The sequence below is a fragment of the Rhipicephalus microplus genome, chromosome 9 (genome assembly GCF_043290135.1).
Source record: "Rhipicephalus microplus isolate Deutch F79 chromosome 9, USDA_Rmic, whole genome shotgun sequence".
In the NCBI taxonomy this organism is placed as follows: Eukaryota; Metazoa; Arthropoda; class Arachnida; order Ixodida; family Ixodidae; genus Rhipicephalus; species Rhipicephalus microplus.
Genome location: NC_134708.1, coordinates 40,789,151 through 40,805,747, shown reverse-complemented (window position 1 = coordinate 40,805,747; position 16,597 = coordinate 40,789,151). Strand labels below are relative to the sequence as shown.

Genomic DNA, 16,597 nt, shown 5'->3' with positions numbered 1-16,597 from the left:
ACGATTCTAACCTGTCTATGGATTCCTCTACACATTTAAGTAGTTGTTCATGCGGCAAAGAGTAACACAAGTCCTGAATATCCACAGACATTGCCTGGAGTCGTGTGTTAGTTCGCCCAATGATGTCAATAACAGCGTCAGAGTTCTTGACCAAAAAAGGGTCGTCTATTGTTATATTTTTTCAGCTTTTCCTGCAAGAAAAGTGCTGCCGACTTTTGCCAGGTCCACCTTTCTGTTACAATGACCCGGAATGATCCTTTGTTCGCGCGCTGAGACATCTTGCAAACATGACTACGCACCAACTAGCCCGCTTCCACTCTTGTGCACCCAGTGCTTTATTTAACCTCGAAGTGATTGGCCGCGAAGTCGGCACGCGATGTGCTGGGTAGCGGCATTCGGTGACGATGCCCAACATAAGTGCGGCGACGAAAAATAGGCGCGCAACGTGTTTGGTCTCGCACTGCGGGACGCGCCCGCTGCGCGACGAGCTTGGCCGTAGAGTCCGATGCGTGCGTAAAAAGAACATCCGCTGCACTAAAGAGCAGGCGGGCGATGCGCTTCGTTGCTTGCGAAGAAGCACACTGCCGCGCGACCACTGACGCGTTGTTTTTGCCCACAAAGTTCGAAGTTCGTCTTGCGCGTCGGCGCCGTGAGCGGAGTTAGGCCCAGTGACGACTGCGAGCAGCAGACACGCTGGCCGTGGTGCCCGATGTTTCAAAGTGCGTAATGCGTGGTCGCGAGTACAAAGAGTCGTCCTGCGATCATCTTCGTCACGACGCCCGAAGTGCTCATAAGCAGAACCTCCAACCGAGTATCCGACGAGTCAAAGCAGAGTCGGTCCGAGACGTGCGTTTGCGATGTCGGCCACGAGCACAGAAAAGAATTTTGCTAGAATGAAAGCATGGTAAGAATAATCACCTTTTGCAGGCGCATTAGCTTCGGGGCTGTGCTTTCTGGAACACGGTTTCTTCGATGTGTCGCCTCCAAAAACGCAAACTAATTCAATCAAGTGAGCACAACCGCAACGCGCACGCGGTTTCTGTAATACAACTAAAAGACATGTAGACAAAAAAAAAAAGCGGCAGCAGCGGCGGTGACAGCGGCTCGGGGAGAAGCGGGAGTACAGTGGCTATGTAGCGGGAGAGAGAGACAACCAAAACACGTCTTGAGTGACGTCCCGTGACGTATCCTGTACGGAAACAAACCAAAGCGCCCGTGGGTTCTTGCTCGCCTCCTCTTTGCTCTCTCTTCACTACTATTGACGACGGTTTTGCCGTTTTCTCCATGTGACGCCGGCAGCTTGTAAAAAATAATAAAGAAATGGCTATCAAAATGACGAATAGGTTTTACAGTGCTTGTATAGCAACGTTCTTGCACTATTTCGCTTTAATGATTCATTTTGCACCGCTGATTTAACAAGTTAACAGCGCGCACATTGCCGCCGCTGGGCGGCCGTCGCGCCGAAAGCATAGATAGGGCGAGCGCCGCTGGCGCGGAGGCGTGGCGGTCACCGTCGCGCCACAACGTCACTGTCCCGCCCATTCTCCAGACTTTCTACATATACGGCTCTCTACGTGTGAAGCAGCATTCCTCCATGCGAAGCAAAAGCCGGTCGTCAACGTTCTGATGCCGTCTTGGGTCACCTGGCAATCTTTCTGGCCCTTCGAACCGTAGAGTATTACTTCGCTTTGTGCTGCACCGCCATGGCATTCTGGACGTACCCGCTGACAGGTTTCGGCGATTTCTTCGAGCAGCGGCGCGTCGCCTTCGCAGAGCCCATGCCAGCCGACCGCGTCTGCAGCATCTGTGGTCGGATACCATTTAACGCGGTACATTTGCCCTGCGCTCACATTTCGTGCCTACGATGCAAAGTTGAGGTGTGCAACGCTACACAATGTCCCCTTGATGGAACAGCCGTCACGGAAAAGAAGCTTATACCGTTTGAAACCGACGCCTGTTACTTGGAAAGGCGGCGCGTTGTGTGCGTGGTTGACGGAAGGATGTGTTCGTCCAACTTCGCCGGCAAACTCTCGGAGCTGAAACTCCACCTGGCCAGCTGCCGTAGCAGCGACATGCACTGTTCCAAGTGCAACCGACCGGTCCCACGTGAAGCAGCCGCAGAACACCACAGAAAATGCCGTGAAACAAGCTCTGCGCTGCATTCGGTGACTGACGCGCGAGTGCGAGAGGCCGTCGAAGAAATCCGAGGTATCAAGGAAGACCTCGAGAGTCTGCGACAGAAGGCGTTGAAGGTGCGTGATAGCGAAGACGAACTTTTGAACGGATTGAACGGATTAGTCGAGAGACTGGCCAATCTTCATCGTTCACTGTCCGTGGCGCAGGAAACAGTCACTGACGCCCACCGAGAACGCTATCAGTCATCGAAGCCAACTGAACCGGGCCCCTTACGCGCTGCGTCGAAGCCTGGCGCGTGCATCGCGACTTGCAAGTTCGAGTATGTCTACAATTCACGGGATTCGCTCACGCAGAGTAAGAAAGCACACGCGGTAGCGGGCCGTACTTACACGCTCAGCGGCTACACCTTCCGTACTGATTACCAGTTTTTGATGGTGGTGGATGCGGGCAAAGAAGAGGTGAGAATGAGGTTCGCCATATGCCTCCTGTCTGGGGAATGGGATGAATACGTTGAGTGGCCATGCTCAAAGAAAGTAACGTTGGTCATCACGCACCCCAGAGATGAGACAAATGACATTAGGCTTCCGTTGCGCATTGAAGGATATAAAGCCGCAAAGAAACCGCGTCCCGGTCTGCTTAACGACGGCTGCTGGACGGAGACGATAACATGGAATGATATTGAATTTCGTGGATACATTGTAAAGGACACACTATTCGTCAATGTGCAGTTTGAGTAGGTAACGTTCTATGAAAGTACTAGTTTTTGTTTGCTTTGTCATAAATCAGTTAGTATACCAACCACACTCCACCATACCAGCAAAGCGCTGAGATTATGTTGTATTGTGAGATTATCCCCTGCTTTTTTTATTCTTGCTTGCTGAGCCATTAAGCCTTTGGTCGCCAGTTTTGTCTATTGCTTGTACTGTGATGTACTGTTTGTATTCAGTCGTTGTACAAAATACATTTGTCGTTATTTTGTGATTAAAAAGTTCATTGTATTGAGTTATCTGTTTTTATTGTTCGTATACTGTAGCGTATGCTGCAGCGTGTGGTAAGAGCTGCAAGGACATAGCAGTTAGATGATGATTATAAGGGAGCAACGTGGTTCCATTTCACGCGCACCCTTTTTAGTGTGACTGGCGGTGCTATTTTCTGCTCTATTTAATGCCGCCGTGTTGTGAACATTTGTAACAATATTTGCAATCTAGCGTATAATTAATATACAGTATAGCATTACTCACGTTATGTTCTTGCTTTGGTCAGATCGCCATATTCACGCGGGGAACGTGTAATTCTGCCAATGTAAGAGTTTTTCAGAGACCCAGTCTGACTGCTTAGCGAAAATTATAACCATGGAGACCATCCAGAGTTTTCTGTTGAAATATACTTTTGATGATTGATTGAATCGGTCTGTGAAACAATATGAAATTACACAGTGTCCGGAAAAGCACCCAAGATTCACTTCAGCGCCTTTACTCGTTCTCTACAGCAGGCGTCATTGCACGCTCGAGCGCAAGCAGAAAAAACAAGCGACACACCTCACCAGTTTTGCACTTAGTACTGCCACGAATTTTAAATATTTTCCCTTTAAGGAAAAACATGGGCGCTGAGAAGCCTAAAGAGTATCGTGGTGCTTGGGAATGCATTAAACATACCTTTAATACCGCTGCCTGAAAACAAGATTTCAGGTTTCGGTATCGCAAGGGTGGCTTCGCAGTGACGTGCCAACAGAGGTCTGACGTCACGGATAGAAGGTAACTCACGGCACACCAGCAACCGCTGCCTGTTTTTCTGTCAGTCGCCCGTGATCCCCGTAAACGACGATGAGTGAATTTTGAACTGCAGGACGCAAATTTTGCGAACCCAGCGAACTGTGTTGGTTTTTAGTTACGTAGATTGCGGTGGGGCTGGCTTAAAGGTGCTCGGGTGCGAACTTTATAACCAAAGTAAAATTCTCGTACAAGTTGTCTGGCTCCGCTTTATGGAGAGAGTTGATGTTGTACACAATAGAAACCGAATATGTTGCTTTTGGGGTGCCTCAAAATATTGTCAGCACTCCTTCAAGAAGCTAGTTTCACTTAAACTCTGGTGTCGACGCCATTGTTTGTGCGAATGGTGCGTGAGCGAAAAAGTGGGATGAATGCATATAATTAGAACAGCGGGTCTGTGCCAGAATCGCACCCAGGCCTTGTGGTAAGCAGATGTTCTACCGTGGAGCGACGTCGGTGCTTTCTGTTTCTTTTTTCTTGATATGCACAGGTTCTTCCATCCAGCTGTGCCCGTGTCTGTCCGTCCGTGCTTCAGTCCGTCTGTCCGTGCTTTTTGCTAAATAGCGTTGTATTTACTGCGCATACTGAAGGCAATATGTGCGCCTACGCAACTGCACACACCATTGCTTAGCATCGACACCAACAACTGCTGTTGTTGATGCTGTTGCTGATGGCCAACAACTGCTGTTGTCGATGCTGTTGCTGATAGTTTTTGATTATGCCCAAACGCTTTCTAATAGATGGGCCTCAAATACCCCTTTTAGTGGTCACGCCATACAAATACGGCGTCACCTAACAGGCACCAGGTTTTCGCCGTACATGAACAGATCACCTGTGGTACAACCGTACATCACACAACACTCCTTCACCTCTCGCCGAGAAATTTGCTGTTTGCTATCTGCCCTCCGAGGAGCGGCGATGGCGTAGTGGTTAGAGCATCCGCCTCGCATGCAAGAGGTCCGTGGTTCAAATCCCGGTACCGCGCAGTTCCCAACCGGATTAAAAAAAAAAATCCGCGTGTTGATGGAACTGCATTAAGAGGCCTGGGGTGCGGCCTCACCGGCAAACACCGCCGAGAACGCACTCCCTCACCAGAGAAGGATTGGCCACCCTGGTGCAGTATCTGGCCACTACCTCCCACATGGTTACGTCAAATAACTCACGGCCCTCAGTCCCCAGCAGCTGCGAAGCAACTGACCACGGCGGCGGTCAGATCTGCAACGCAGCAGAGGGTGCTAAGAATCTCTGGATCCGGACAGGCCGCCATTGGAACCTGAACTTGGCAACGTTTAACGCTAGAACCTTATCTAGTGAGGGAAGTCTAGCTGTACTATTCGAGGAGCTAGAGGGTGTTAAATGGGATATAATAGGGCTCAGTGAGGTTAGGAGGACAGATGAGGCCTATACGGTGCTACAGAATGGGCACGTCCTTTGCTACAGGGGCTTGGCAGACAGAAGAGAACTGGGAGTGGGGTTCCTCGTTCACAGAAACATAGCTGGCAACATAGAGGAATACTATAGCATTAATGAAAGGGTGGTAGGTATCGTAATTAAACTGAATAAAAGATACAAGATGAAGGTAGTACAGGCTTACGCGCCTACATCCAGCCATGATGACGCTTCAGTTGAAAGCTTCTATGAAGACGTGGAATCGGCAATGAGTAAGGTAAAAACACAGTATACTATAGTGATGGGCGACTTTAATGCAAAGGTAGGGAAGAAGCAGGCTGGAGACCAGGCAGTAGGAGATTATGGCATCGGTACTAGAAACGCCAGAGGAGAGCTACTAGTAGAATTCGCAGAACGCAATAATTTACGGATTTTGAATACCTTCTACCGAAAACGAGAAAACCGCAAGTGGACATGGAGGAGCCCTAATGGCGAAAATAAGAACGAAATAGACTTTATAATGAGTGCACACCCTGGAATCGTGCAGGATGTGGAAGTGATTGGCAAGGTACGATGCAGTGACCATAGAATGGTACGGTCTCGAATTCGCCTAGACTTGAAGAAGGAACGACAGAACTTGATACGCAAGAAGCCAATCAATCAGCGAGCACTGAGAGGGAAAGTACAGGAATTCAGAGTGTCACTGCAGAACAGGTACTCGGCTCTCAGTGAGGAAACCAACCTTAGCGTAGATACAATGAATGATAATCTGACGAGTATCATTATGGAGTGTGCAGTGGACGTTGGAGGCAGGGTAGTTAGACAGGACACTGGCAAGCTTTCACAGGAAACGAAGAACCTAATTAAGAAGCGTCAAATTATGAAAGTGTCAAGTACAACAGACAAAATAGAACTGGCAGAGCTTTCGAAGTTGATTAATAGACGTAAAGTATGCGATGTAAGAAGGTATAACATGGAGAGAATTGAACACGCTCTGAAAAACGGAGGAAGTGTCAAAGCATTGAAGAGGAAACTTGGGATAGGCAAAAGTCGGATGTATGCACTAAGGGACAAAGAAGGCAAAATAACTACCAATATGGATAGGATAGTTGAGATAGCGGAGGAGTTTTACAGGGATCTGTACAGTAGCCGAGACAACCACGACCTTAATACTATAAGAACTAGCAGTAACCCAGATTACACCCCACCAGTAATGATAGAAGAAGTCAGAAAAGCTTTGGAGAGCATGCAAAGGGGCAAAGCTGCTGGTGAGGATCAGTGTCACAAACGACTCCAATTTTCGGAGCATCCGCGGGCCACACCTACCAAGGAAGGGCGCTTTTGTGTTGGGGGACGACATCCGGCGACTATAACGACCCAGCGTGGCGCCGGCTCGTCTTCCCTGCACCGGTACCGGAAGGGGCACCGGCGATCTAAACAAGGAAAATTACTCCCAGATGAGACGGGAGCACGTGTACGCCCCTGAGGAGGTTTGAACTGCATCGGAAGAGCAGTTGACGTACAGCCAGCAACAAGTGCGGTCGTCGGTGTCGCGAGTCTCGCGTAGGCGGCGAGCATGGAGTGACCCGTGCAACGTATTGAGACGGCTGCAATTCCGGGCACCCTCGTCGTCTACCAAAGCGGCGAGATCTTCAGCGGCACCCGTCAACTCCCCTACGTGCACCAAGAGCTGGCCTGGTCCGTATGGAACTTTTTATTGTGACTTTTTTTAAACTGTTAAATTGTTTTAACCAGCCTTTTTATTATTTGTAGTTTTGTGCGCTGCGACGCACTTTGAAATTCAAAAGCGCGACCAATGATCATTCTGTAATTATTTCCTTGTAACCCTCTTTTCTGATTTCCATTTTGTCGTTATTTTATTAACATTCCGCGTATTGGTCTGTGCTTGTACCTATTGTAGTGTTCTTTTAGAGCATATTTTGTTATTTAGCTGTTCTTTCCATCGCGCGTATCAGTTTCCTCCTTTGTTATTTTTGTAATCCCCTGCCTTTGCCCCTGTTTTAATTAAATGCTTGTTTATGTGTAATCAAACTCTGTGTCGGCTCTATGAGTGCGTCGGTCAGGCCCACACATCACCACACGTGCAACCCCGCACGGGTCGACCAACCCGCAAATAAATTTGAAATGTGCCACTTCGAGGCCTTTCAGGCGTCGCAGGCCGAAGCGTAAAGTGGAAGCCTGCGAGTCTGCCGCACGTCGGTGTTGGATCGGCGGGGCCTCACCCGAAGTGTGTGACATTATCTGGCGTCCGCGCGACAGGACTGGCTGACCACGTGGTGATGTCTGGGAGACTGACGTAACTCTGAGCGTTCAGTGTGTAGCCGGTCTGTTATTGCTTTGTTGGTTGACAACTGTGTATAGCAATGGACGACACGGTGTTTGACAGGCTTATTGAACAGGGCAAAGCCTTTGGCTTTGTAGGCAAAGAGTTATATAATTTCGTCGAAAAAGAACGAAATAGACTTAAAGAGGAGCGCGATGCCGAACGCATTAGGTACAGGCAACATCTGGAATCTTTGATGGAACAGGAGCGAGAAAATTCATGGCTTAGAATTCAGAAGGAAAAAGAGCGCTTGGGACTGTGTGCCACGCAGTCGGGTCTAAGCGTAGTCGCTAGAACACCCAGTAGCGCGTTCGACCGTGGCCCGAACAAGCAGTCGTACCAGGATCATGTTCAGCTACTGCGCCAGAAAATGGAAAGTAGACGGCGCATGTTTGAGACCTGGGATGCAAGGCACGAAAGGGGCAAAGAGACCGTAGGTGCCAAACCGCCGAGAGCTGGGCAAAATAGTTGTACTGTTGAGGCGGACATCAGGTTCGCGAGTGAACCGACTGAGTTAGCTGCTGAAAGTCCCGTTGTGGCCACAAAGGCCACTGAAGGCCGCAGTGATGGCGACGAGGCGCTGTGCCTGGAGAGTCTTGGTATTACAGAAATGCCATCTGTAATGGACTTGGCACAGCCACCCTGTATGTGCGTCGCCATAGCAGCTAACTGTGATGTTCGCAGTACTTCCGGTCCGGCAGGCGAGGACCCCTGTACAGACAGCGGGACAGAGTCGTGTGCTGACGCACACTGCGAGCTGGGCAATGTTGGGGCAAGCAGTTCTCCCAGGTGCGAGCGGCGCAGCCCTGAGGAGGGCGCTTGCATTGTTCAGCCGTCGGTCAAGTTTCCCGCAAGTCAGGGTGTCCACAAATTAACGGAAAATCCCGACTGTATAGACTTTACAGCCGATGAGACAGGCGAGACAAGTTCCGCTCTGCAAATGTTGCAAGCGGACTTCTCGAAAGTGAGCACTGGGCAACGTGCAAAAAGAAAAAGACGCCGCACAAGCCGAAGAAAAACGAAGGCTGCAAAGCAACCGGGAAAATCGCGGATTGCCAAACGGCAATCAACGCAACGAAAGCATCGTTTGCGTTTTGTGGCATTCACCAGTCGAGTGGGTCACTATGCTTCAAACCGTCCGACAGATAGAGGGGTGAGGCAGGCATTTGTTCGTGGAGCTCGGAAAAGCCGACCTCCTTCGCTCCACTGCCCTTCTCGAGGCGCGGGGTGCATGGCGAAGCAGCGCCTTTCGGCCGAGCGACACGACGTGGCTCGGGGACCCGTTTTCGTAGAACGAGGCGCCGATGAAGACATGCCTCCGGGGTGCAGACTAACGGGAAACAGGTGTCCGTGTAGCGGCCGTACATGCTTTTGTCTGCCCCGGTTGCTTCGAATGGCTGCCCCAAGAGCGCGGCCACCTCGAGCACGGATAAAGGTTACGTACATAGGAACGGAAAGGTAACCTTAAAGGCAAATGACTTGTTGTTTGAAACAATGTTCATTCATGTTTTTTCGATTTAGGAGCATTCCATGAATGGGGGGACTAATAGCTTAGTTAATCTTTTGGTTTGCCTTTGTCCTCTGTGTGTTTGTAGAGGATGTTCTGTTGTTTCAACCTATTACCAGTTCAGTTAGGGAAGCTTTGTTCTTGAAAGCTTTCCTTTTTTATTATTATTTTGAAATAGAGCGCTTTAGTGGACAATAAGTTCAGGAACTGCGCACAGGCGATCATGCCGAATAACTTTTCATTCATCCTTGTCGGAAGCTGCGTGTAAGTAAGTGATTTTTCAATACCGCTTACAGCGTGTATTTTTTTTTATATGTGGCATCGAAGAATGCTTACCTGTCTTACTCTTGAAGTGTGCAGTATTTTTGTCATTGTCTTTTCATGTGTGTGGCCATGACGTTGTGCGCGAGTTCTGACTTTCATCGTATGGTGACCGTGCAGCGTAGTGTGTCAGATGTTCTCTGCGATGTCGTCCACATCAGTGAAATGGTGCGCGAAAAAGAAAACGCATTGGTGGACAACCGGAACCCTGCAAGCTCTCGAACATTGAGCGTTTGTGATTTTTTTGAACATTACGAAGTAATATTCTTAAGAAGGGGGCTATGTCACAAACGACTCCAATTTTCGGAGCATCCGCGGGCCACACCTACCAAGGAAGGGCGCTTTTGTGTTGGGGGACGACATCCGGCGACTATAACGACCCAGCGTGGCGCCGGCTCGTCTTCCCTGCACCGGTACCGGAAGGGGCACCGGCGATCTAAACAAGGAAAATTACTCCCAGATGAGACGGGAGCACGTGTACGCCACTGAGGAGGTTTGAACTGCATCGGAAGAGCAGTTGACGTACAGCCAGCAACAAGTGCGGTCGTCGGTGTCGCGAGTCTCGCGTAGGCGGCGAGCATGGAGTGACCCGTGCAACGTATTGAGACGGCTGCAATTCCGGGCACCCTCGTCGTCTACCAAAGCGGCGAGATCTTCAGCGGCACCCGTCAACTCCCCTACGTGCACCAAGAGCTGGCCTGGTCCGTATGGAACTTTTTATTGTGACTTTTTTTAAACTGTTAAATTGTTTTAACCAGCCTTTTTATTATTTGTAGTTTTGTGCGCTGCGACGCACTTTGAAATTCAAAAGCGCGACCAATGATCATTCTGTAATTATTTCCTTGTAACCCTCTTTTCTGATTTCCATTTTGTCGTTATTTTATTAACATTCCGCGTATTGGTCTGTGCTTGTACCTATTGTAGTGTTCTTTTAGAGCATATTTTGTTATTTAGCTGTTCTTTCCATCGCGCGTATCAGTTTCCTCCTTTGTTATTTTTGTAATCCCCTGCCTTTGCCCCTGTTTTAATTAAATGCTTGTTTATGTGTAATCAAACTCTGTGTCGGCTCTATGAGTGCGTCGGTCAGGCCCACACATCACCACACGTGCAACCCCGCACGGGTCGACCAACCCGCAAATAAATTCGAAATGTGCCACTTCGAGGCCTTTCAGGCGTCGCAGGCCGAAGCGTAAAGTGGAAGCCTGCGAGTCTGCCGCACGTCGATGTTGGATCGGCGGGGCCTCACTCGAAGTGTGTGACAATCAGGTAACATCAGATCTGCTGAAAGATGGAGGACAGATTGTGTTAGAAAAACTAGCCACCCTGTTTACGAGGTGTCTCCTGGCGGGAAGAGTACCAGAGTCTTGGAAGAACGCTAACATCATCTTAATACATAAGAAAGGAGATGACAAGGACTTGAAGAATTACAGGCCGATCAGCTTGCTCTCTGTAGTATACAAGCTGTTTACAAAGGTAATTGCTAACAGAGTAAAGAAAACATTAGAATTCAATCAACCAAAGGAACAAGCAGGATTTCGAACAGGCTACTCAACAATTGACCACATTCATACTATCAATCAGGTAATAGAGAAATGCTCAGAGTATAACCAACCACTATACATAGCCTTCATAGATTACGAGAAGGCGTTTGATTCAGTAGAAATATCAGCCGTCATGCAAACACTGCGGAATCAGGGCGTAGATGAAGTATATATAAACATTCTGGAAGAAATCTACAGGGGATCAACTGCCACCATAGTGCTTCATAGAGAAAGCAACAGAATACCAATCAAGAAGGGTGTAAGGCAGGGGGACACAATTTCCCCAATGCTGTTTACCGCGGGCTTACAGGAGGTTTTCAGAAGCCTAGAATGGGAACAGTTAGGGATAAGAGTCAATGGAGAATACCTTAGTAACCTGCGCTTCGCCGATGACATTGCATTGCTGAGTAACTCGGGGGACGAATTGCAACTCATGATTACGGAGTTAGACAAGGAGAGCAGAAAAGTGGGTCTTAAAATTAATCTGCAGAAAACGAAAGTAATGTACAACAACCTCGGCAAAGAGCAGCGCTTCGAGATAGGTAATAGTGCACTTGAAGTTGTAAAAGACTATGTCTACTTAGGGCAGGTAATAACCGCAGATCCGAACCACGAGATTGAAGTAACTAGAAGAATAAGAATGGGATGGAGCACATTCGGCAAGCACTCTCAAATTATGACAGGTAGATTGCCACTATCCCTCAAGAGGAAGGTATATAACAGCTGTATCTTGCCGGTACTTAGCTACGGAGCAGAAACCTGGAGACTTACAAAGAGGGTTCAGCTTAAATTGAGGACGACGCAGCGAGCAATGGAAAGAAAAATGGTAGGTGTAACCTTAAGAGACAAGAAGAGAGCAGAGTGGATTAGGGAACAAACGGGGGTTAAGGATATCATAGCTGAAATCAAGAAAAAGAAATGGACATGGGCAGGGCATGTAGCGCGTAGACAGGATAACCGCTGGTCATTAAGGGTAACTGACTGGATTCCCAGAGAAGAGAAGCGGGTTAGGGGGAGACAGAAGGTTAGGTGGGCAGATGAGATTAAGAAGTTTGCGGGTATAAATTGGAAGCAGCAAGCACAGGACCGGGTTAACTGGCGGAACATGGGAGAGGCCTTTGTCCTGCAGTGGACGTAGTCAGGCTGATGATGATGATCTGCCCTCCCCATCACCTCCACATTCCCACTCGCTCATCCTTTCTCTGAGTTGCAGTCCTCGTGTAGGAGGAGGAGGGAGGATTGCTGAAAGGAAAAGGCGCAAGCATGGTGGACGCATGGTTTCCACAAGGCGAGGAGCCCATGCCACAGAGAGCGATGCGGAGGTGTCCGGCGCTGGCGCCAATACGTCGCGCCGTGCGTCTCGGCTCACTGGCGCCTTACATGCGTTGCCCGCGCCGCAGTAGACATTTGTCGCCTTGGAATCGCAGAGTGCTACCTCTGCAGCTACACAGGGCCGTGCTTGTTGGCAGCGCGCGCGGATGTCGTGCGAGCGTGATTGAAGCGACTATGGGAAGTTGGCGTTTCACGAAGCAGACCAGATTATTGGCACCTAACGTTTGTATTAGATCAAAGCTTGAATACGCCTCAGTTGTTTGGGACCCTCAATGTAAAAAAGATGTCTTGCTTGAAAAAAGTTCAATGGAAGGCGCTCAGATTCATCTTTAGCAAATATAAAAGACATGATTAGCCAGCAAAAATTATGCGACCTAACGACATTCTAACAATTGAATCTCTCGGGAAAATATTCGGTTGACGTTTCTACACAAAATTCTTTCCGGTGATGTTACAGTGAGTTGGCCCAACTGTGTGAAACGTCTATCTTCTATAAAAACAACATATAACCATAAATGTTCACTGGCGCCTGTTGTTGATCGTACTACTGCTTTCTAAAAAAGTTTTTTCCCCAGAACTATTGCTGACTGGAGCTCCTTGTCAATAAATTATTTTTATTTCAAAAACACCCACCCGCCTCCAGAAAGACCTTCGACTCCTTCGTGTCTGACTCAGGCTAACGTCGGGCTGACATTACCTGGCATCCAGAAAAAAAGCTGATATGTCGTCACCTGCTCTTAGGCAGTTTGCTCTGCTCTTGTTATACGAGACGTATCAAGGCTGTATACGCGTATACAACCTCGGCTCTGTTTTACAGAAGACTTGAACGGCATCATTTGTTACACCAATAAAAGACAACAACCAAACTCAAGACCTCCCACCTTACAACATCAACGGGAGCGGAGCTAACAGCTCTTCTTGCAGTATTGCAATTCATCAGCCATCAACAGCCACCAAAATGGACAATTTTCAGTCACTCAAAGCTGGCACTGTAATCCCTTCTATCACCTTTACGCCGTGGCCCCTTCGAACAACTGATATTCGAGATTGCAGAGAAGAATCGCCATGTCATTGAGAAAGGACATGAAATAGCCTTTCAATGACTCCCAATTCATTGTGGAATAATTGGCAATGAACGGGCCGATCGAGCTGCCCGTTTTGTCCATACTGAAAGCGATCAAATATCAATTCCGCTCACCAGAACTGACGCTGCACGGAAACTCCACATGCTTGCTCGCAAGCGCACCACGTCGCAATGGAACGAGTCACACTTCGCCCATGCACGATTACATGCCTGATGCCCAACTATCAGTCCTCGAATTCCTCCATAACTTCGCCGACGAGACGCTACTAATTGATTGATATGTGATATAACGTCCCAAAACCACCTTATGATTATGAGAGACGCCGTAGTGGAGGGCTCCGGAAATTTCGACCACCTGGGGTTCTTTAACGTGCACCCAAATCTGAGCACACGGGCCTACAACATTTCCGCCTCCATCGGAAATGCAGCCGCCGCAGCCGGGATACGAACCCGCGACCTGCGGGTCAGCAGCCGAGTACCTTAGCCACTATACCACCGCGACGGGGCGGCGAGACGGTACTAGGCTGTGCAGATTATGGTGTGGTATCGCATTTACCAATGCGTACGCGTTCCTCATAGGAATGGCCGACATCGCTGCATGCGACCATTGCGGCAACGACGAAACAACTTCGCACATTCTGTGTGAATGACCACAGTGCTGCTCGCAGAGACAGTCACTCAGCAATGTGCTAGACGAACTGGACAACCAGACTCTTTCGGAAGAAAGAATTCTGCGCTACCGAAAGGACTTTATGTCAAAAGGACTTTATGAAGAAGGCTGTGAAGGCGCTCCTGCACTTCTCGCGTTCAACCGGCCTCTCCAAACGACTGTGATCGGAACGCCCTGCATGGTTGGGCAAGTTATTTTTTTTTTCAAATTTATCTTATATCTCTCTATCTATATCCCCTTTCTGACCCTCATTTTCCCACCCCTGTCATCATCATCATCATCATCATCAGCCTGACTACGTCCACTGCAGGACAAAGGCCTCTCCCATGTTCCGCCAGTTAACCCGGTCCTGTGCTTGCTGCTTCCAATTTATACCCGCAAACTTCTTAATCTCATCTGCCCACCTAACCTTCTGTCTCCCCCTAACCCGCTTCCCTTCTCTGGGAATCCAGTCAGTTACCCTTAATGACCAGCGGTTATCCTGTCTACGCGCTACATGCCCTGCCCATGTCCATTTCTTCTTCTTGATTTCAGCTATGATATCCTTAACCCCCGTTTGTTCCCTAATCCACTCTGCTCTCTTCTTGTCTCTTAAGGTTACACCTACCATTTTTCTTTCCATTGCTCGCTGCGTCGTCCTCAATTTAAGCTGAACCCTCTTTGTTAGTCTCCAGGTTTCTGCTCCGTAGCTAAGTACCGGCAAGATACAGCTGTTATATACCTTCCTCTTGAGGGATAGTGGCAATCTACCTGTCATAATTTGAGAGTGCTTGCCGAATGTGCTCCACCCCATTCTTATTCTTCTAGTTACTTCAATCTCGTGGTTCGGCTCTGCGGTTATTACCTGCCCTAAGTAGACATAGTCTTTTACAACTTCAAGTGCACTATTACCTATCTCGAAGCGCTGCTCTTTGCCGAGGTTGTTGTACATTACTTTCGTTTTCTGCAGATTAATTTTAAGACCCACTTTTCTGCTCTCCTTGTCTAACTCCGTAATCATGAGTTGCAATTCGTCCCCCGAGTTACTCAGCAATGCAATGTCATCGGCGAAGCGCAGGTTACTAAGGTATTCTCCATTGACTCTTATCCCTAACTGTTCCCATTCTAGGCTTCTGAAAACCTCCTGTAAGCACGCGGTAAATAGCATTGGGGAAATTGTGTCTCCCTGCCTTACACCCTTCTTGATTGGTATTCTGTTGCTTTCTCTATGAAGCACTATAGTAGCAGTTGATCCCCTGTAGATTTCTTCCAGAATGTTTATATATACTTCATCTACGCCCTGATTCCGCAGTGTTTGCATGACGGCTGATATTTCTACTGAATCAAACGCCTTCTCGTAATCTATGAAGGCTATGTATAGTGGTTGGTTATACTCTGAGCATTTCTCTATTACCTGATTGATAGTATGAATGTGGTCAATTGTTGAGTAGCCTGTTCGAAATCCTGCTTGTTCCTTTGGTTGATTGAATTCTAATGTTTTCTTTACTCTGTTAGCAATTACCTTTGTAAATAGCTTGTATACTACAGAGAGCAAGCTGATCGGCCTGTAATTCTTCAAGTCCTTGTCATCTCCTTTCTTATGTATTAAGATGATGTTAGCGTTCTTCCAAGACTCTGGTACTCTTCCCGTCAGGAGACACCTCGTAAACAGGGTGGCTAGTTTTTCTAACAATCTGTCCTCCATCTTTCAGCAGATCTGATGTTACCTGATCTTCACCAGCAGCTTTGCCCCTTTGCATGCTCTCTAAAGCTTTTCTGACTTCTTCTATCATTACTGGTGGGGTGTAATCTGGGTTACTGCTAGTTCTTATAGTATTAAGGTCGTGGTTGTCTCGGCTACTGTACAGATCCCTGTAAAACTCCTCCGCTATTTTAACTATCCTATCCATATTGGTAGTTATTTTGCCTTCTTTGTCCCTTAGTGCATACATCCGACTTTTGCCTATCCCAAGTTTCCTCTTCAATGCTTTGACACTTCCTCCGTTTTTCAGAGCGTGTTCAATTCTCTCCATGTTATACCTTCTTACATCGCATACCTTACGCCTATTAATCAACTTCGAAAGCTCTGCCAGTTCTATTTTGTCTGTTGTACTTGACACTTTCATGATTTGACGCTTCTTAATTAGGTTCTTCGTTTCCTGGGAAAGCTTGCCAGTGTCCTGTCTAACTACCCTGCCTCCAACTTCCACTGCACACTCCGTAATGATACTCGTCAGATTATCATTCATTGTATCTACGCTAAGGTTGGTTTCCTCACTAAGAGCCGAGTACCTGTTCTGCAGCGACACTCTGAATTCCTGTACTTTCCCTCTCAGTGCTAGCTGATTGATTGGCTTCTTGCGTATCAGTTTCTGTCGTTCCTTCTTCAAGTCTAGGCGAATTCGAGACCGTACCATTCTATGGTCACTGCATCGTACCTTGCCAATCACTTCCACATCCTGCACGATTCCAGGGTGTGCACTCATTATAAAGTCTATTTCGTTCTTATTTTCGCCATTAGGGCT

General features: G+C 48.1%; 1 protein-coding gene across 1 annotated transcript; it reads left to right on the top strand.

Annotated features, from left to right (window-relative positions):
* Window positions 1-854: 854 nt before the first annotated feature.
* Window positions 855-3,138, top strand: LOC119185978 (uncharacterized). Its single transcript, XM_037434779.2, has one exon. The coding sequence runs from the start codon at window positions 1,704-1,706 to the stop codon at window positions 2,871-2,873; it is 1,170 nt and encodes a 389-aa protein (XP_037290676.1). The 5' UTR covers window positions 855-1,703; the 3' UTR covers window positions 2,874-3,138.
* Window positions 3,139-16,597: the final 13,459 nt, after the last annotated feature.